This window comes from Erpetoichthys calabaricus, chromosome 9 (assembly GCF_900747795.2).
Source record: "Erpetoichthys calabaricus chromosome 9, fErpCal1.3, whole genome shotgun sequence".
Classification (NCBI taxonomy): Eukaryota; Metazoa; Chordata; class Cladistia; order Polypteriformes; family Polypteridae; genus Erpetoichthys; species Erpetoichthys calabaricus.
In genome coordinates, this window is record NC_041402.2 from 6,851,586 (window position 1) to 6,873,514 (window position 21,929).

The 21,929-nt window shown below is 42.5% G+C and overlaps 1 protein-coding gene across 1 annotated transcript in view; it reads right to left on the reverse strand.

The window, feature by feature from the left end:
• LOC114657340 (uncharacterized) overlaps positions 1 to 21,929 on the reverse strand; it is a 155,662-nt gene that overhangs the window by 85,890 nt on the left and 47,843 nt on the right. Inside the window, exons 7-9 of the mRNA XM_051931494.1 lie at positions 12,998 to 13,380; positions 11,590 to 11,738; positions 2,745 to 3,130 (exon numbers count right to left, since the gene is read on the reverse strand). Coding sequence (XP_051787454.1) covers positions 2,745 to 3,130; positions 11,590 to 11,738; positions 12,998 to 13,380 — 918 coding nt within the window. The remainder of the gene's footprint in view (positions 1 to 2,744; positions 3,131 to 11,589; positions 11,739 to 12,997; positions 13,381 to 21,929) is intronic.

Below are 21,929 nucleotides of genomic sequence, written 5' to 3' on the forward strand. Positions count from 1 at the left end.
TATACGTGCCTCTGTGTCCTTCTGTGCCGGGTCAGGCGCCTATATAGCGCCTTTTCTACATATAACAAATCTTGTCCTATTGCATAGCCCATCACTCAGATATAAATTACGCAATAACATTCCTTCTTTCAACAGTAATTCAGCCGGTGGAAGACCGGACGTGTTAACACTTGTAGATATTCTATGGGATATTGTAAATTAATGTTTTCATCATCCTCATGATCACCACCAACTGCTTCAGCATAGTCTATTGATACGCATTTAACCAATTTGCTGTGTAACCGATTTTCGTGTTAATTCGTTTGACTTCATTGTTTCTTGCTGCCATATTTAGATGAATGGGTGATTCTAAACTGGATCTTCGTAAGTGTGTGTGTGTGTGTGTGTGTGTGTGTGTGTGCATAAGTAAGCCGTTTAATGGATTGGTGTCTGTCCAGATTAAGTGCCGGAATGCACCTGAGGACCATGGTCTGGTTTGAAAATAGTTGTAAGTAGGGCGTGACTTGAAAGAATCTCATGGCCAAAGTCTCTGTCTCACAGGACTTCCTTCCAAAAAGTCTCTTCAAAAAGTCCCATCTCATTGCAGGATTAGTCTCGGCTCGTCTCAAGATTTTTTTTATTATAATAGAGAGATATATTAAAATGTACCAATGTATCTTAATTTTCATTCTATTTTTTGCCGGGTGTTCTAGTTGTTTAATTAATTCATTGTTTTCTAATTAGTAGGTCTGACGCTAAAGTAGTTGCAGCCTTTGATTATTTATTCAGTGTTGTTTGTCTGGCTGTCGACTTTGCTGGTTGTCATTATTAACTCTTTGAAGGCTGAATATTTTTTCCGAAAAACGCAGTTTTGCTGAAAAGTACGCAATGCGATGGTTTCACACATATATTTTCATTACGCTATAACTTATTAAGTTTATTACATAGCGAATTCACAGCACCTGCCCTGCACGTAGAGATTTCACTTAAAATTATTTTTGTTGCCGATAGATGGCAGCACCTGCCCTGCATTCCAAAATGGCGGGGAGATGGTTGTCAGTTGAACAGTTGCATAATTAGATCTGGACCACCCTATAGATCAGGGGTGTGCAAAGCCATTCCTGGAGGGCCGCAGTGGCCGCGGGTTTTTATTCCAACCCAGTTGTTTAATTAGAAAACAATCCTTGCCAATAATTACATTTCATGGCTTTTTAGTGCTTTAACTCTGCTATGTCAAGTCATTCTCAAATCCTAGATTTTTTTTTCCATTCTAAAGATATCCAAATATTTTGAAGTGTAAAACGGATGGGTAATTCACAATCCTTGACTTTTTTGTCTTCTCTTTCCTTCCAAGTATTTAATTAAACCAAATAGTGCATGATAAATACACACAGGTGTAAAGGGTAACAAGCAAAATGGATAACTGCTGGTTTCTTTTGTCATTTGCATCTTATTGCTAATAAGGAGCAATTAAAAACCAAGAATGCAGCTGTTTAAGACTTAAATAAGCAATAAGGGTTCAAAATCTTAACGAGGGAGATAACTAAAATGAAGCAGAAGTGTTTCTAGAGCAATTAGTGCTTCTTATTAAGCAATTGGGTTGGAACAAAAGCCTGCAGCCACTGCGGCCCTCCAGGAATGACTTTGCACATCCCTGCTATAGATCAACATTAAACATCTGTTACGGGGTGCTGTGGCCGCTAGTTTGCCGTCTCTTGTGGCTCAAGCCACTCACAGGCGGCACGACAGCTGATAGGAATGTGTGGCAGAGTGGTTTCCAGGCGCAGAGAAACGCAATCAGGTTTGTATCTCTTGTCATTGTAAGTGGCAGTCCTCCCAGGCAAACATTGACATTGCATCACTGACACAAACATATTCAGCACCCTGATAATAATAATAATTCATTACATTTATGTAGCGCTTTTCTCAGTACTCAAAGCGCTATCCACACAGGGAGGAACTGGGAAGCGAACCCACAATCTTCCACAGTCTCCTTACTGCAAAGCAGCAGCACTACCACTGCACCACCTGTGAGGATTCTTCACCTGTGATCAGCTGATGCTGGTACCATACTTTCATTTTTGAGCTTGAACTCCAGATCACATGCACCAAAATCGGAGTTCGACAAGTCACAGTCCAAAAACAAAGCAAAACGTCGTCAATGGAGTATTTTGCTTTGTGCATTTACGTCACTCTCTCACCAGATTTCGTTGCCATTTTTGATGATGTTTGCTTTTCACTACTCACTCGAGTGCGGGGAATCTTGGGACAAAGCAACAAAACTTAGTTCAACTCACTTTGCTAGAATGAAAGTTAAACGTAAGAGGCAGGTTTTGTCATTGTTTACAAGTTGATTACCAGTCTCAACCCCTGCGGTTGTCAAAAGTCGACATCCACCCTGAACGAGTTAAGATACAATGACGGGAGCAAACTGCACAGAGAAAGGGCAGAATATAATGAAATCAACAAAAGAGAGTTAAGCATTTAAATCTCTAGGAAAAATGGAAATATTCCTAAATGTCTTATAAATGTAAAAATAACGCTGCGGTGCTTTCTTAATGTAGAATAAGAGAAGAGAAAAAAATACCAGCTAATTAAATGAGATCAGTGTTATCTCAGGTGTTGTCACCGATTATGAATCTGGTTGGAACAAAAACCTGAATCCATGGTGGGCCGCCAGGACCGAGACTGAGAACCCCTGCATTAGAAGGCTATAAAAAGACAATAAACAGTAAAATAGTCCACAGCATGCAGCTTGAACTAACCTGAACGGTCTGCTCGTATCTCTCCAACTTCCTCACTCCAGGGAAGCTCCTCACTGATGGACGTAGAGTCATCCAAATCAAGTGCAATCTGAGGCCTGTGACCACCCAGTACAGGTCGTGGCTCTCCTCCAGTTGGCAGCTTTACTTTCCCTCCTCTGGCAACCAGCTTGGCAGCCTGAGTATCGACACGGGCAGCCAGTGCATCAGCCACTTCTCGGAGAGCCTGCACTCTCTCCACTTTAATCAGTAGAGCATCTCCCACTGCTTTGCTCAGGGTAACGCTTCCATCTGAAACGCTACCTTGTAGGGCCAGATCTGCTAATCTCAAAGGACTGGAATTGCAAACAACACTTGCACTGTCCCTACTGATTACATTTTCAGCAGCTCTAGAGAAAAAGAAAAAATAAATGTTGGTTATCAGGCATCTACAAGGTGGAGCGGGGGGTGCAATTTTCAAAGATAGGACGTGTCTTATTCCTGAAACCTATGAAAAAGCTCGTAATCCCGGCCCACCTTCGCACCTCTACCATCAGCGTCTTTTGTTTTGTAAATGCGTCGATCAGCACAAGCAATATGCGCCCAAACTTTACACCAGCTGTTACAAACTGAAATCAAAGGCTTCTTATTTTTGGGCGCATACACCGTAGGCATGGCGCTGTCAGGTCTAAACCCTAGCGTGGCGATTTGCTCGCGTACTAAAGTGACTATAGCTGCAGGTAGAAGTCCCATTTTACTTTATGGTGCCAAGCAGAGTTGTGTTGTGTTGCAGCAGTCTATTAGCCAGCAAAAGTATGCTGTGAAGAAGCTGTCTGTTGTTACAGTCCTGCCTTTGTCCAGTCGAATAGCGGTCATGGGACATCGTATCTTTGATTGCCGCTACAACAAACGGTTCTGAGCAGGCATCAGCCACACCGCCACTCTTGTGAAAATAATGGAGATAAACGGCACCAACTCAGAAAGGGACAGGCAAGTTCATTGTACCACGTGAATGTCACTGAGAGAATAAAACTGAATAATAAAATAGTCAAAGTCAAAGTCAGCTTTATTGTCATCTCACCCATATACAAGTATACAGATAGACAAAATTGCGAAGCTCAGGGTCCACAGTGTAACAACATGACGTGCAAATAATAAATTAAAAATACAATTAAAATTTAAAATTAAAATTACAAACAAAACAAGACATTGTGCAAAGACAAGACAAAGAAGTAGCATCAATATTGATGTGAAAGATATGAAATAAATAAATAATAGATATCTGCGGTGGGTTGGCACCCTGCCCAGGATTGGTTCCTGCCTTGTGCCCATAGATAGATAGATAGATAGATAGATAGATAGATAGATAGATAGATACTTTATTAATTCCAAGGGGAAATTCACAAGTCTGCTCCAGCAGACCCCCGCGACCTTGTGTTCGGATTCAGCAGGTTGGAAAATGGATGGATGGATAATAGAAATAGATAGTAGCGAAATTATCAGTGTATGATAATAGTTCTTTAAGACGTGTAAACAATGACAGGTCAGAATGTTTCACAGCAGAAGGATATCAAGAGTGTCAAAATACTTATAGGTCAGTATGAGATTTTCAGTTCTTTTCTACCTGCACACTCGTCTTTGGAGGACAGTGGCTCGCATGTATAAAAGTTCTGTTTTTAGAGGTGGTTGAGGCCGTGTGGAAGATCCCAGGGGGCAGCCTGGTGTTAAGGAGTCTAACAGCTTGGGGGTAAAAACTCTCCTGCAGCCTGGCAGATCTGGGTTTAATGCTGCAGTATCTTCTCTTGGACGGCAGAAGTGTGAAAAGTCCATGTGAGGGGTGTAAGGGGTCCTGCACAATGCTGCAGGCCTTTGCAGACACTGCATTTGTGAAATATGTCCTGTAGTGAAGGGCGAGGCACCCCAATAATGTTCTCTGCTGTCTTCACCATCCTTTGCAGGCACTTGCAGTCAGATATGTTGCAGTTGCCATACCTGACAGTGATGCAGCTGGTCAGAACACTCTCAATGGTGCCTCTGTAGAACATGGTGAGGATGGAAGGGGGAAGACTTGCTCGCGTCAGCCGCCTCAGGAAGTGTAGTCGCTGCTGGGCTTTCTTGATTAGTGATGAGGTGTTATGTATCCATGTAAGGTCCTCAGTTATGTGCACACCGAGGAACTTGGTACTCCTAACAGTCTCCACATCTAAACCGTTGATGCTGAGTGGGATGTGGGCAGGATGTGATTTTCTGAAGTCCACGATTATCTCTTTTGTCTTGTCAAAACTGAGAGATAGATTGTTGTCTTCACACCATGCAGACAGCCGTTCCACCTCATCTCTGTATGCTGTTTCATCATCCCTGCTTATCAGTCCCAGCACCGTCGTATCATCCACAAACTTGATGATGTGGTTGGTGTTGTGCGTGGCTGTGCAGTCGTGAGTCAGCAGGGTGATCAGCAGTGGACTAAGTACACAGACCTGTGGCGCTCCAGTGCTCAGTGTGATGATGCTGGAAGTGTTGCAGCCCATCTGAACTGACTGGGGCCTCTCTGTCAAGAAGTCCAGGATCCAATTGCAGAGGGTGGTGTTCAGGCCCAACCTGCTCAGTTTTACAACCAATAACAAGCGCTAACTTTTACAAGTAGCCAAAATTTACACCGGGTGTTACAGACTCAAATCAAATGTATGTTTTTATTATATTGTAGAAATAACAATAATAATAGCAGCTCACTACTCAAAACACAGAGCGCCCCGTCTCGAATCCGGGACCTTCGGGTTACAAGGCAGTAGCACCATTCAAGAATACGTGTAAACTCCCTGTCGATTGACATTTGAGTTTGAATTTGTAACTCATTGACAGCCACATGTAAATCAAATGTTTTTTTTTCCATTGGTTATAATCTTGAATAAAAGTGCACGCGTTTATTTGAGATTTGGACTAAAGTCTTCACACATTATACACTTCTCGTCATTATTAGCATAACATGGAAAAAGTTTCTGCTTTAGGTACGTGTTCAGCATTTCTTGCATTTCCTTTCATCCTACACTTACCCCGATCTTTGTAGACACAAAGCACACATGAAATGCATGTAGTCCAAATAACGATATACTGTATTATTTACCCTGTACAACTCCAGGAACCTCACATCACACACAGATAAGGAGCCTTGGCTTGAGCTGGGAGAACTTTTTGCCTGAGTTGAGCTAAGTCAAGGGGGGCGATGGGATAACAGGTTGCTTGTGCTGATCGACACATTTACAACACAAAAGACGCTGATGGTAGAAGGTGTGAAGGGATTTAAGGTGGGCTGGGATTCTAAGTTTTTTGTAGGGTTCAGGAATTCTAGTGTAAAATGTAATATTTAAAAAGAAAATGCAAAAAGGTTAACTGTTCATTGACCACTTCCAAGGCAGAGCTACCCCAACTGAGGGCCTGTTCATTTAAAATTTATCAACTTTACTTAACCCTTGTATGGTGCCCCAAATTCACATGCATACACCAGCAGAAACACAAGGATACAGACTCACAGGACAAATAATACAGCCAATCAATCAAACATGATATGTCAAGTCAGTCCGTCAGTCATTTCCAAATGATATATCTCTCTATTATATAAAAAAAAAACCCCTTCGACGTGATGAGACTTTTGGGAGACGAGATTTTTGCCTTGAGATTTTTTCAAGTCACGCCCTCCTCTCAAACATTTTCAAACAAGACCTTGGTCCTCTTGCACCGAGAAAAGAGAAAGTCAAACAAATCAACACCAAAAATGATGAGCAGTTACACAGCAGATTGGTTAAATGCGTCCAAAAATGTCCATCGGTTACACGGCAATTTGGTTAAATGCATATCAATAGACTATGCTGAAACAGATGGTGGTGATCGTGAGGAAGATGAAAACAACAACTTACAATATCTCGAGAATATCTACAACCGTTAACACCATCTGGTCTTCCACCGCCCAAACTACTGTTGAAATAAGGATATATCCAAGAGAAGGTAACGTAGTACATCTTCCACGGATAACATTGGACAACAAAGGAGATCTTGATATGCCATTCATATTAAAACATTAACAGTTTCCCATTAGAATACCTTTTGCAAAAACAATTAACAAACCTCAGAGCCAAATATTTGAAAAAGTCGTTTTATTTAATAGAGAGAAAGGAACTAAATTCAATCACGGGCAGTTATACGTTGCGTTGATGTATATGTAACAATTCCCATGAAAATAAAAATCTGTTTAAATTGTACATCTGCATTGCCATACGCGAGCGGCAGAACCGCAAACAGGCTAGCGCATAGCGCAGGCCCATGGGTTGGTGAGCGAAGCGAGCAAAGGGAAAAGCCCCCTAGTAATTAAAAAAAATAAATATAAATGAATATTGTTCAGATATTTCAAAATGGCATTTGAAAATAAACTTAACGAATGCCCCGGGAAGAAGCATTCAAATTCCTGGTAAAAGTGGGCTGAAAAGACCCCCAGAGGCGCTTCTTAGAACACCGTGGAGGGATGAACCTGTGGGTACCAAGAGTGCACCTCCTGTAGGGCATGGAGGGTATTTTACTATAGATGGCATCCAATTTTGCTACCATCCCCTTTACTACACCAGCTTCCAGCGTGTCCAGTGTCTGCCCCGAGATGGAGCAGACTTTCCCGATGAGTTTATTCAGGCATTGTGTTTCTTTTGAGCTCAAGTTGCTTCCCCAGGAAACTGCAACATAGACCACCACACTGGCTACTATGGACTGTGTGATGGACGGCCGGCAGCTCATCCCAGCTAACACACTGAAGGCACTAGATGGCGTCTTTCCTACAGCATGGAGGTGCCCCAGATTCCCGCAGGGCACCATGGGAGATGGAGTTCGGCTTCACAGCCCTGCTGGGTGCCATCGTGTGATGCTGCAGGGAGACGCGGGGATTTTTATTTTCACTACAGCCCGAAAGTACTCCCAAGTCACGGGGACGGAAGAACAGAAGTACTTCTGGGCTGAAGAAAAATGCAAGTCTTCATCTGACCTGGAAGTGCTATTAAATCACATGGACAGAAGGACAGGAACACTTCCGGGTCAAGGACTATATAAATGACTATGGGAGACCCAGCAAGCGGAGCTGGAGTTGGGAGGGAGTGTAACAGAGCTGCTAGGAGAGGAGGATTGATTTATTGGATTGTAGTATTGATTTATTGTTTATTGGGGTGATTGTGATGTCTTCTGTGGCCCAATATCGAAAAGAAAAGAAATTAAAAAGATTATTTGTGCTTTTACTTGGTGTCTTGGACGTTTGTCTGCGGCGTTTGAGGAGCGACAGCGCCCTCTAGTGTCACAACTGCTAGAACATTTCCAGTAGCTTGCTGCACAAGTCTCCTTAAGCAAGTACAGTCTGCCCTGGCCCTTCTTATACTTGTCAGACCAGTCCAGTTTGTGGTTTATATGGACCCCTATGTAACCTGTAGTTCTGCACCACTTCTACATCCTCAACCTGAATGGTGACTGGTCTTAGAGGCTCCTTGGCATGATGGAAGTCCACCACCAGTTCTTTTGTCTTGCTGATATTGAATGGCAAGTTGTCGTTCCTGCACCACAAGACAAAGTTCTCCACAAGCTTCCTGTACACCAACTCCATTATTGATGAAGTTTATGATGGACAAGTCATCTGAAAATTTCTGCAGATGGCAAGTACTAGTATTGTGCTAGAAGTCTGTTATGTAGGGGTGAACAGGAAGGGAGACAAGAGGTGCTCCAGTATTACACACCATGCCTTCATGCACAGCAGGCATGACATAGAGAAGCTTGCCTGAGATATTTCTGACCTGCTGGACAATTCCCTGAGAACTTGACGTGGTAATCAATATAAACAGACAAAAAACCCAAAAAAATTCTTCAGTAAAAATATGCAACATTGACCCTCTTAAAGGGGACTAAATTAAGAGTTTGTGCGTCATATTCATCACTTTTGAGGTTTCATATGTTTGTCATGCTCACTGATATGAATTATCATGCGTGCGAGTTATTATTTAGCTGATTTTGCTGCATTTCCCTGCTTGATCAAAGGTGCCATCACTTCCCAGTTTCCACAAAATGTTGTGTACAGATGGGTCAGACTTGTCATAGTTGCCAGGCTACAAAGAAGATAAAGCAACACTATGAGAAGGATTTAGAAGTCAGAGTGGACTCATCACTATCAATTTCCAGACAGTGTTCAGAAGCCATAAAGAAAACAGAATAGAATGTCAGGGTATATAGTGGCGGAGTGGTGGCTCTGAGGCTAGGGATCTGCACTGGCAATCGGAAGGTTGCCGGTTTGAATCCCGTAAATGCCAATAGGGACTCTGCTCTGTTGGGCCCTTGAGCAAGGCCCTTAACCTGCAATTGCTGAGCGCTTTGAGTAGTGAGAAAAGTGCTATATAAATGCAAATAATTATTATTATTAAAATTACTGCGGTCTTTCAGTAATAATAACTTTTTTGAAGCTTTATAACGCACTGGTGAGGCGTCATCTTGAGATCTTCAGTCCTGGGTGCAGTTTTGATTTCCAGCCAACAAAAAGGACATAGCAGCACTAGAGAAAGGTCCAGAGACGAGCAACTAGACTGATTTCAGGGCAACAGGGAATGAGTTATGAGGAAAGATTAAAAGAGCTGAGCCTTTACAGTTTAAGGAAAAGAAGATTAAGAAGAGACGTGACTGGAGTGTTTCAGATTATGAAGGGAATTAGTCCAGTAGTGACTTTAACACTAGAATCCCTGAAGTCTACAAAAAAAAAAAAAGGCATAATACCGGGACACCTTAAATTCGTTCAAACCTCTTCATCATCATCTTTGTTAGGCAAATGTGTCAATCAGCACAAGTAGCAAGCAGCCTGCCATCCCATTTCCCCCACCAACACAGCTGAAGTTCTCCTGACTCACGTCTTGTTTATGTGGGTGTGAGGTGCCTGGAATTGTACAGGGTAAATAATATATTATTATTTGGAATACATATATTACATGCGTGTTCCATGTCTACAACGATCTGGGTAAATGTAGGATGACAGAAAATGCAAGGCAAGAAATGCTGAACACATAACTAAAACAAACTTTTTTCATGGTATAGTACCAATGACAAAATGCTGATGTGAAGTGTAAAATGTGTGAAGACTGAAGTCCATAAACACTTTCACAAAGTGTTTATATTGAAGAATATAACCAAAGAAGAAGAATTCATTCAATTTACATGTTACTGTCAATATGTAAAAACCAAAGCACTTTTATCAATCACATGGTTGGTTTAGAGGTAAGAATGGTTGCTGTTAAATCAAAAGGTTGCGGGTTTGATCCCAGGTCCCCCCTGCCTTTTCCGTTTTCAGTAGTGAGCTGCTATTATTATTACTATTTTACTGCCTATTACCTCACTAGGACGCCAGCTGGGAGGAAGGACAGGGGCAGAGGGCATATGCAAGGCACTGCCGCACCTGGGACATCAGACGGCATCCCCCTGGGTGGTTGTGGCACCATGGCTTCCCGCAGGGCACACTGGGAGTTGGAGTTTGGCACAACCCAGTTGGGTTCCGTGGGGGCCACCAGGGGCAGCTGCAGAACCCTACTTTGGGCTTTCACCACACCTAGAGGTGATTCCAGGTCTGATTAATGAGCCACCTGGAACATTCCCAGGACCAGCTTAAAAGGAGCCGCCTCACTCCATTCAGGGAGCCAGAGTCAGGAGGAAGAGGAGAGAGGAGGAAAGGAAGAGAAAGAAAGAAGAAGAAGAAGAAGAGTGTGTTTTGTGCTCGGTGCTTGTGTTGCTGTTGGAAGTGAGAAAAAAGCATTTCTCCACGGAAATAAAAATGTGTGCTGTACAACATTTGAGTCTCTACTTGACTGTGTTGGGGTAAGGTGGCTGTATGCATCCCAGTGGTCCACAATACATGTATTTTTAAGCATGCACAGCAGAGGATCTCCTTATGCTGTCTCTTAACAATATCATCTCCTTCTCTCTCCACAGTTCAAAGAAACAGTGCTCCGTCCCTTCCAGTTTACTCTTCATAAAAAGAAGGGCTTCCTGTAAGGAGGCATCATTTTTGGCAAGAGCTACCCACCGGATGGACCTCCTCTATAAACTGACCTTGTGACTAACCAGTTGATGACTTTGATATAATTTTTCAGCACCGATACTTGTGGGATGAAGAGCATTTAATTTTGTTTAAATTATTGGACATTAAAACGGGACAACTGGCCACTATATATGACAGACAGATAGACAAATATGCAAAGGGGCGAAGGTCCAAGTCTTTAGAGTCCTGGTGTTTCCCGTTTGTGAGACATGGATGCTATCCAGTGACCCGAGATGAAGACTGGACTCCTGTGTCTCTATGAAGAATCCTTGGGTACCACTGGTTTGACTTTGTGTTGCTCACGGGGTCCCAAATGAGGCACATGACCTGCATTGTGAGGGAGCGTCAGTTACAGCACTACGGCCATGTGGCGCGATTACCCGAGGGTGATCCGGCTCGCAGGATCTTCATTGTTGAGAACCTGAGCAACTGGACCAGGCCAAAGGGACACCCACGTAACACCTGGCCAATTGGTGAATCGAGCACTATGATTAGTGCTGTTCCCCCCCTTTGGTGAATCGAGCACAAACAACAGAGCAGCAACCCAGGGTGACCATTATAAACAATAGCAACTCGTGACCCACCGGCCCACAGGTTAAGAAACTCTGGTTTAGAGCAGCTAGACTGGAAATTAAATTTAATGTTCATTAAATATTATTTTGAATTAAATTATTATTTGTCTTTACACATTTACCAACTCCAAGAAAATCTGTAAACACTATAATGTCAAAAACAGACTGGTCTTTAAAAGTAGTAAACTATTTAATGCTACTTCACCTTCTCCTCCACACAAATCCATTCAGTTCTTCATTAACATGCCGTTCGTCTTGAGGGATTGGGCCATGTGCCTTCCACATCATTTCTTCTTTGTATTTTTTTGCACTTTCATCATGAAGTATCAAACCAGTTAAATGCTGTCCCTTCATCTGGAAGAAAAAAAATATCCTTCTTTAGATACTTTTAATTCCTACATGCCTTTAATAATCACTACTGTTGGTGAAATATGAAGCTTAAAAATATGGTACTGTTGCAATACAGCAGGGGTTCTTACACTTTTAGATCTGAGGACATAAATAAGAACATCAGTAACAAACTACGACTAAGAACAGAATTATTCAAAAGTCTCAATGTGAGAACATTTGCAAACCACACTGATATTCAGACTGATATTTTGGCCGAGGTCCGGCTTACTTGTCTGAACTTATGACTTTAAGATCTCAAGATGCTGGTCTGCTTATGGTTCCAAGGATTAATAAAATAGCAGTGGGAGGTCGAGCTTTTAGTTACAGGGCCCCTAAACTGTGGAATGGTCTGCCTGCTACTATAAGAGATGCCCCTTCGGTCTCAGCTTTTAAATCCCGGCTGAAGACTCACTACTTCAGTTTAGCACACCCTGACTAGAGCTGCTGATTGACAACAGAGATGCAGTCTGTACAGTTAGTCATTAGCACTAAAACATAAATAACATGATAGTTATAATTGGATACTCACCCTCACCTATTCTGTTTCTCTTCTCGGTACTCAAATGTGGCACTTGGTGCCACGGCCCACCTGCCAAGTTGTTTTGCCTGCCTAAGGTAAAGTCATCCCTGATGGAGGATCACAGGAATCATGGGAAAGAGGGGTCCTTTCATCGGATTGGCTGGCCCAACACTGTTTCAGCCGTGGTATGGCCAAATGGGGGAGGCAGCTTGATGGATGAGGTCTCCAGGAGTATAAAATTATCCAAATCTTATTATGTGATATCATCTACTGTACTGTTAAATTCTGCTCCGTACTTCTAAAAAATTTTTATTTTTTATTGAGGATTTGTTCTGTTCTGTGCATTGTATTGTATTGACCCCCTTCTTTTGACACCCACTGCACGCCCAACCTACCTGGAAAGGGGTCACTCTTTGAACTGCCTTTCCCAAGGTTTCTTCCATTTTTCCCTACTAGGTTTTTTTGGGAGTTTTCCTTGTCTTCTTAGAGAGTCAAGGCTAGGGGGCTGTCAAGAGGCAGGGCTTGTTAAAGCCCATTGCAGCACTTCCTGTGTGATTTTGGGCTATACAAAAATAAACTGTATTGTATTGTATTCAAACACTCCATAACCATCAAATATCACCTACTGTACGTGAAAAGCTTTGCAGACTCTTATCACATACTGTATGTGGTCTTTTATTCTTTCATTTCTCTAATATCCTACCTTACGCGCTCCTCGATCCAGCCTCTTGCGCTGACCTGGGCTGTGCCTGGTCTTACCAACGGCCTCACGTTGCTTCTTGAGGACCTCCAGGATTCGCTCTTTCTTGGTTTCCAACTCCAAGTTGGCTTTATGCCTGTCCTGAAGAGCTTGCTTTTTCCTCTCCTGCTCCCTGCGGTCCATGAATGCTCGCACTTCCTCCACATTATAGCTTCGAGCTTTCTGAGGACCCTGCGGCTGGTGCAACTCCGTATTCTCCTTATTTCCGTTAGATGCTATTTTGCCATTTGCTCCACAGTGTTTAGAGGCGGTAGGTGTACGACAAGGTATCGGTGTTTCTAATTTCATACAGTTGTTCTCCGGAGCATTTTTCAAAACAATGGCACCTGGATTGCAAAAAGGGGAAAAAAACCCTTCATTTCATAAAAACATATTTGTTACTCATTGCAAAGCTAATTTTATGATTTGTGGCTCCTTTAGTGCAAACCATTTCAAACTTTGAGCTACAGCAACGTATAAAAAGTATTCAATCCCCTTGAAAGTCACCCTAATTTTCAGCATGACTAAAGATTTGCCCACATATTAAATCCATTCAGTATTTTTAATGTGAACTCCTATGCTGTAACTTTACATCTCCAAAATCTAAAATACAGTCAACTCTGAATAACTCTTAACACTGCTTAACTCGATAATTTAGCCAAGACCCCGACTAAATATTCAGTTTTCTTCTTCTTCCTTTGGCTGCTTCTGTTAGGGGTTGCAACAGCGGATCATCATTTCTTCATCATCCCTCCTTTTAAACCCCTCTGACCACCTTTGACTCCAACAATCCCTGCAGGGACTGCTGGGAGATGCAGTTTTAACTACTAGTAGCACTGCTACACTGTCCTCTTCATCTTGCTTGGTTACCCCCATCACCTGCATGTCCTCTCTCAGCACATCCATAAACCTTCTCTTAGGCCTTCCTTTTCTCCTCTTACCTGGCAGCTCTATCCTTAGTACCCTTCTCCCAATATACCCAGTATCTCTCCTCTGCGCATGTCCAAACCAACGCAATCTCTCCTCTCTGACTTTGTCTCCCAACCGTCCAACTTGAGCTGACCCTCTAATGTCCTCATTTCTAATCCTGTCCATCCTCATCACACCCAATGCAAATCTTAGCATCCTTAACTCTGCCACCTCCAGCTCTGTCTCCTTCTTTCTGATCTGTGCCACCGTCTCCAACCCATATAACATAGCTGGTCTCACTACTCTCCTGTAGACCTTCCCTTTCATTCTTGCTGATAATCGTCTGTCACAAATTACTCCTGACATTGTTCTCCACCCATTCCACCCTGCCTGCACTCTCTTTTAAAAAATATTTGTTTTACTCGATATCAGATAACTCGATAATCCACTTAACTACATAAAACTTAGGCGTCCCCAATGGAAAAAATCCACTCAACTCGATATTCTACTTCTGAGGTGGACACTGAAGAGATCATGAAGTTGTGAAAAGATTTTGTGGAAGTCGCCCATCATCTCGGAAGGAGTTTCTGCACATTTCAATTCTTCGTGGAAAAATCCAGCTGCACGGAAGCAGTTGACAACTGTGCTTTCCTTCACTGCATCCCATGATTCCCAGAGAAGCTCCCCAGCATCCAGCAGACTGAAAGAAAAGTCAACGTTTTCATCATGATCCATCAGCCACTTTAGTGCCAGCCTTCTTTGGCAGAAGTGCTTGATGTTCTTAATGATGCCGCAATACATCGGTTGTGTACGTGCAGTAGTATTGGGAGGAAGAAAGAAGAGTTTGATGGGGACTTCTGTCTTGAAGAATGCAAGCTTCTTGCTTGGCAATTAAATGGGAGCTGGCTTAAATGAGATTCTCTCACAGTTGCGCCAAGTGTGTAGGGTAAAAAAAAAAAGTACTTCAAAAGTCGTATCCGGTGTCACACACGTGCACATGGGAGGCAGCTACAGGGTCTAAATGAGTGTAATTCCACGCCAGACCAGGGGGTGGCGGAGTGCACTGACCTTTTTTTCTCACTTTCCTGCAGACCGTTCACGGGAAACTCTCCCTGGGCCTAATGACCTCACTTCCGGTTTCTGAACACTTGGTTGACTTTACTTCCAGTGAAGAACCCATGACCGAAGAGACTTCCTGTTCCGGCCCTTTTGATGACGTCACATCCGGGTCTGAACCAATGGAAGACGACCCTTCCGCCCTCGATGACTTCACTTCCTTTTCTAGCCTTTAAAACCGCCATATTTGACTAACCCAAACTGTTCTGTTTTGGACCCCATTCTGAGCACATCAGTGCTAGCAATTTACCCATTTGCAGCCAGGGAATATTATACCGGTGGCTGCCTCAAACCTTATTATGACTCTTGTGTCTGCTTTTTGTGACACCAGGTATATCAATAATCCAGTTAAATCGATAATTAACTTGAGCACCAAGAATATTGAGTTATCCGGAGTTGACTGTAAACCATTTTGATTTACCTGAAAATGGACAACTCCAAAGTTAGTCTTTACCTAAGCATTCAAGGCCTACACAGTACATTTCCCAGACACCGCCGGGACTCATACAATCCCACAGAAGAACACTGCAACGACCACCACCACATTTTACTGTGGGTACCATGCATTTTTCATCATACTCCTTGTCCCTTGTGACACCATATAATTTGGATGCCTTCAGTCCCAAAAAGGTTTACCTTTGTCTCATCACTCCAAAATACAGAGTCCCAATAGTCTTAACCTTTGTGAACATGGGCCTGGACAAATGTTAAATGGGCTTTTTTGTGCATGGGCTTCTTTCATGGACAACACCGTTGCATGCCACTCCTCTGCACCATACGTCATAATGTGTCACAGGAAACAAGTCACACCCCCAGTTTGGCTTTGTACTGCTTTAGCTAACTGTGATGAACTTGCACGGCCATTTTCTTCAACTATTTTTATCACAAAATGCTCATGTCGATGCGTTTGCTTCCGTGGATGTGCTGGACATCTGAGAGAGGCTGCCACATGTCCATCCGTTTTGAACTTCTGAATCACTTTTTGCTACTGTATTCTGACCGATTAGCAATGCTTTACTAAATATTCTTGCAGCCTTGAATGATGTTGGTAAAGAAATTACTTTCTTTCTCAGTCTGGTGACATACCTTTTCCATGGGGTGCCATTATTGTCAGCATTGAATGCAAGGGGATTTTACTTGTTAAATACCCCCCTTAGTTGTCAGTTATCTGTTGGTCACTTGTGTGATGAATGATTAATCTCATCGGTTGTTGAATTAAAACATTAGAACAATCAAGATGAGAACAGGCCATTCAGCCCAACAAAGCTCACCAGTCCTATCCACTTAATTCTTCTGAAATAACATCAAGTCGAGTTTTGAAGGTCCCTAAAGTCCTACTGTCCACCACACTACTTGGTCACTTATTCCATGCGTCTTTGGTTCCCTGGGAAAAGAAAAATGTCCAAATATATGTGTGAAATTTAATCTGAACAAATTTTCAACTGTATCCCCGTGTTCTTGATGAACTCATTTTAAAGTCAAAGTCTTGATCCACTGGACTAATTCCCCTCATAATAAACACTTCACTCAGGTCTCCTCTTCATCTCCTTTAAAGGCTCAGATCTTTTAATCTTTCCTCATAACTCATCCCCTGTAGACCCTGAATCAGCCCTGTCGCTCTTCTCTGGACATTTTCTTGTGCTGTTATGTCCTTTTTGTAGCCTGGAGACCAAAATTGCACCAAGTTCTCCAGATGAGGCCTCACCAGTGTGTTATAAAGACTTCAGCAGAAACTCCTGTGACTTGTACTCCACACATCAAGGCACTATATAACCTGACATTCAGTTACAGGCTTCTGAACACTGTCTGGCAGTTGATCATGTGGAATCCACCATGACTCCTAAATCCTTCTCACACGGTGGACTCTCAATTTTCAGACCTCCTGTTGTGTATTCAGACCTCACATTTTTACTTCCTACATGTAATATTTTACATTTACTTACTGTACATTAAGCTGTTAAAACTTTCAACTTCTTTCATCTTTCCTCATCACTCATCCCCTGTAGCCCCCCATAATCTTCTCGTCTCTGGACATTTTCTAGTGCTGTTATGTCCTTTTTGTAGACCAAAACTGCACCCAGTACTCCAGATGAGGCCTCACCAGTGTGTTATAAAGCTCGAGCAGAACCTCCTGTGACTTGTACTCCACACATCAAGGCGCTATATAACCTGACATTCTGTTAGCCTTCTTAATGGCTTCTGAACACTGTCTGGTAGCTGATGATGTCGAATCCACTGCAGCTCCTGGAAATCGGCCCAGTTGCTCCTGTCTGGACTTTTTCTAGTGCTGCTATGTCTTTATGGACACCAAAACTGCACACAGGACTCCAGCTGACACCTCACTAGTGAATTATAAAGCTTGAGGCAGAACCTCATTGGACTTGTGCTCTACACTTCAAGGTGCTATATACTGTAACCTGACATTCGGCTAGCCTTCTTAATGGCTTCTGAACGCTGTCTGGCAGTTGATAATGTTGACTCCACTAAGACTCCTAAATCCTTCTCCTAAGGTGTACTTTCGATTTCCAGATCTCCTATTGTGTATTCAAACCTCACATTTTACCTTCCTATGTGTAATACTTTACATTTACCAACATTAAATTTCATGTGCCACAAATCTGACCTAGCCTATCTGCTGTCCAAGTTCCTCTGTGATGACTCAACAGATTCTCGATTATCTGCCAATCCTCCTAGCTTGGTATCATCTGCAAACTAAACCAACTTGTTATTTATAATCCTATCCAAATCATTTACAAAAAATACACTAAAAATAGCAGAGTCCCTAGCACTGCCCCCTGCTGGACACCACTGTTAACAGAAGATCAGGAAAGAAGCTGGCCCTGATGGAGTCTCACCTCGTATTCTTAGACATGGTGCAGATCAGTTAGCACCCGTCTTTACTGACATATTTAATACTCCTCGTGCAGCTTGGCAAACCTCCGGACTGCTTTAAAGTAGCCACTATCATTCCAGTCACCATGGAGGACAAAAACCTCGGACCTTAATGATAATTGCTTTGCCAATTGTTTTGACCTCATTCGTTATGCAAGTATTAGAACATCTAATACTTTCCTGCCTAAAGTTCATCACTGACCCTCTCCTTGATCCACTTCAGTTCACATATAGGGCAAATCGTTCAGTGGAGGATGCAATTAATTTATGCCTCAACATTCTTCATCACCTGGACTTGCCTAACATCTATGTGAGAGTCTAGTGCGTGGATTTCGGATCAGCTTGCAAATACCATTGTTCCGGAGTTGCCTCAGAGTAAACTAATCCAGTTAGGTGTACCCAGTGCTGGTGGCTAGGTTATTTTGCACCCTTGGTCAAGCTTATTAGTGCACCAACTGTCTGTTCGGTAGCTAACCCATGTGGCTGGGTCCCCCCTCCTAACAAAGTTCTGTGCCCTTAGCAAATGCCTAATTCACCTTATTGGTGGTACCAGCCCTGGGTGTACCCTATGGTGTCTACCAGTGGATTACAGTACGTGTTTCTTGACAGGTAGGAAGCAGTATGTGAGACTGGGCCTTAATCTGTCGAATCCAATGTCAATTAGCATAGCCCCCCCATTAAGGCGGTGTTCTTTCACCCCCCTCCTTTCATTTTATACACGACTGTAGATCTACGGACAAATCTGTAAAAATCCTAAAGTTTGCAGATGAAACAAGCATAGTGGGTCTCATTTCTAATAATAATGTGTCTTCCTATCAAACAGAGGTGGGCCATCTTGTAGAGTGGTGTTTTTGTAACACCTTGGAGCTCAATGCTATAAAGACAGTGGAAATGAGGATTGATATCTGCCGACAAGTCACTAACCATTCACCTGTACAACTTAATGGCCAGACTGTGTTTGTGGTCCAGTCATTTAAAATTTCTGGGGACTACTTTCACGAATACATTAAACTGGAACGTGCACATCACCTCCATCATCAAGAAAGCCAGGCAGAGATTGTACTTTCTTCACCAGCTTAAGAAGCTTGGCATATCAAGGTGTACACTGGTACATTTTTACTCTGCCATCATTGACAGTATTGTGACCTGCTCCATCACTGTTTGGTTTCCTTCTGCCTCCTCTCTTTCTGAGAGTCGGTAGCAGTGGGTGATTTGTTCAACTGAGAAAATAATTAGCTGTTATCTTCCAACATTAAAAGATCTGTTCATCACCAGAGTGAAAAAGACAGCAGGAAAGATTACAGCTGACTCCAGCCACCCCAGCAGCCATCTGTTCATTAAACTGCCACCACAGAGGAGGTGCAGATCTATCGTGACCCGAACTACACACCATCTCCGCAGCTTATTTCCTCCAAGTATTCAGATCCTAAATAAATTTACATAGGGTTATTCCAAACTGTTATTGTAACATAACATGTAACAGAGCGGTTTGTCTATTCGTAAATACTTCATACTTGCTCAACTTATACTATTTGATATCTATACAGTCATATGAAAAAGTCTGTGAACCCCTCTCAGCCTGCATAATAATTGATTCTCCTTTCAACAATAAAGTTAACAGTGGTCTGTCTTTCACTTCCTAGGAACATCTGAGTACTGCGGTGTTTTCCGAACAAAGATTTTTAGTGAAGCAGTATTTAGTTGTATGAAATTAAATCAAATGTGAAAAACTGGCTGTGCACAAATGTGGGTCCCCTTGTCATTGTGCTGATTTGAATGCCTGTCACTGCTCAATGCTGATTACTTGGTGTGATGAGCTCGTTAAGCCTTGAACTTCATGGACAGGTGTGTCCAGTCATGAGATATAAAGATATTTAAGGTGGTCAATTACAAGTTGTGCTTCCTTCCCTTTGACTCTCCTCTGAAGAGTGACAGCATGGGATCCTCAAAGCAACTCTCCAAAGATCTGAAAACAAAGATTGTTGAGTCTCCTGGTTTAGGGGAAGGCTACAAAAAGCCATCTCAGAGGTTTAAACTGTCAGTTTCTGTAACTGTAAGGAATGGAATCAGGAAATGGAAGGCCACAGGCACAGTTGCTGTTAAACCCAGCAGGTGTGGCAGGCCAAGAAAAATACAGGAGCGGCATATGAGCAGGATTGTGAGAATGGTGACAGACAACCCACAGATCACCTCCAAAGACCTGCAAGAACATCTTGGTGCAGATGGTGTATCTGTACATTGTTGTACAATTCAGCGCAATTTGCACAAAGAACATCTGTACGGCAGGGTGATGAGAAAGAAGCCCTTTCTGCACTCACGCCACAAACAGAGTGGATTGTTGTATGCAAATGCTTATTTAGACAAGCCAGATTCATTTGAGAACAAAGTGCTTTGGACTGATAATACAAATTTTTTATATGTGGTCAGAACAAAAAGCACTTTGCATGGCAGAAGAAGAACACTGCATTCCAAGAAAAACACCTGCTACCCACTGTCACATTTGGTGGAGGTCCCATCATGCTGGGGGCTATGTGGCTAGTTCAGGAACTGGGGCCCTTATTAAAGTCGAGGGTCAGATGAATTCAACCCAATATCAACAAATTCTTCAGGATAATGTTCAAGCATCAGTCACAAAGTTGGTTGGATATTCCAAACACAATGACCCAAAACACTGTTGGAAATCTACAAAGGCATTCATGCAGAGGGAGAAGTACAATGTTCTGGAATGGTCGTCACAGTCCCCTGACTTGAATATCATCGAAAATCTATGGGATGATTTGAAGCAGGCTGTCCATCAAATTGAACTGAACTGGAGAGATTTTGTATGAAGAATGGTGAACAATACCTCCATCCAGAATCCAGACACTCATCAAAGGCTATAGGAGGACAGCGTCTAGAGGCTGTTAGATTTGAAAAGGGGGCTCAACTAAGTATTGATGTCATATCTCTGTTGGGGTGCCCACATTTATACACCTGTCTAATTTTATTATGCTGCATATTGCATATTTTCTGTTAATCCAATAAACGTAATGTCACTGCTGAAATCCTACTGTTTCCATAAGGCATGTCAGATATTAAAAGGAAGTTGCTACTTTGAAAGCTCAGCCAATGAGAAATGAAAATCCAAAGAATTAAGAGGGGTTCCCAAACTTTTTCATATGGCTGTATTATTTTATATAGTTTCTCTATTTATCTGAGGATACTACTGAAGTTTGCAAATGTCTTTGTTCAAGAACCTGCTGCATTTGCATAGTGGTCTGCACAGTGTCAGCTAAATGGTGGGTTGAAATGGTGTTTGTCTTGAGTTGGTAGTGTCATGTATTGCATGATTTGCACCAAACCAAAGTCAATTCTGGGATGTTTCACATGCTAGCAATTAAATGATTCTCATTCCAATTCAGATCACCCAATTCTGATAGGGCTCCTTGCTCTATCACACACTGCTTCCTGTGTCTGAGCCAATTACACACAGCACCCTAAACTGCCACTTTCGAGTTTGATGCCTGACCTCTCATGTGGCACCTCATCCAATGCTTTCTGAAGGTCAAGATAAATAACATCGGGTGATCCTTCTGGTCGTATTATTTTGTTGCTTCCTCATAGAATTTCAGCAGATTAGTAAAACACAACCTCCCTCAACTGAACCCATGTTGATTGTTCAGTAAAACTCCTGGAGTTGCTATGTGTTGCTCAGTCTTAGTACCTTCTGGTCCTGGAGGGCCACAATGGCTGCAGGTTCTCATTCTAACCCTTTTCCTAGTCAGTGACCAGTTAACTTCTTTTCCCTTCATTTTAGTAGTCCTGTTTTTAAAGATTCAGTCCTCTGAATTGATTCTTTTCTTTATTAAATGACAGCCAAACAGAAATGGGACGTGAAACGAGCCAATAGATGACCAGATAAACTGGGGCTTCAAACTCCAACCAATTCCATTCCATCCACTTTCTTAACGAGAAGCAGATTCTTGCGGTTAATTGAACC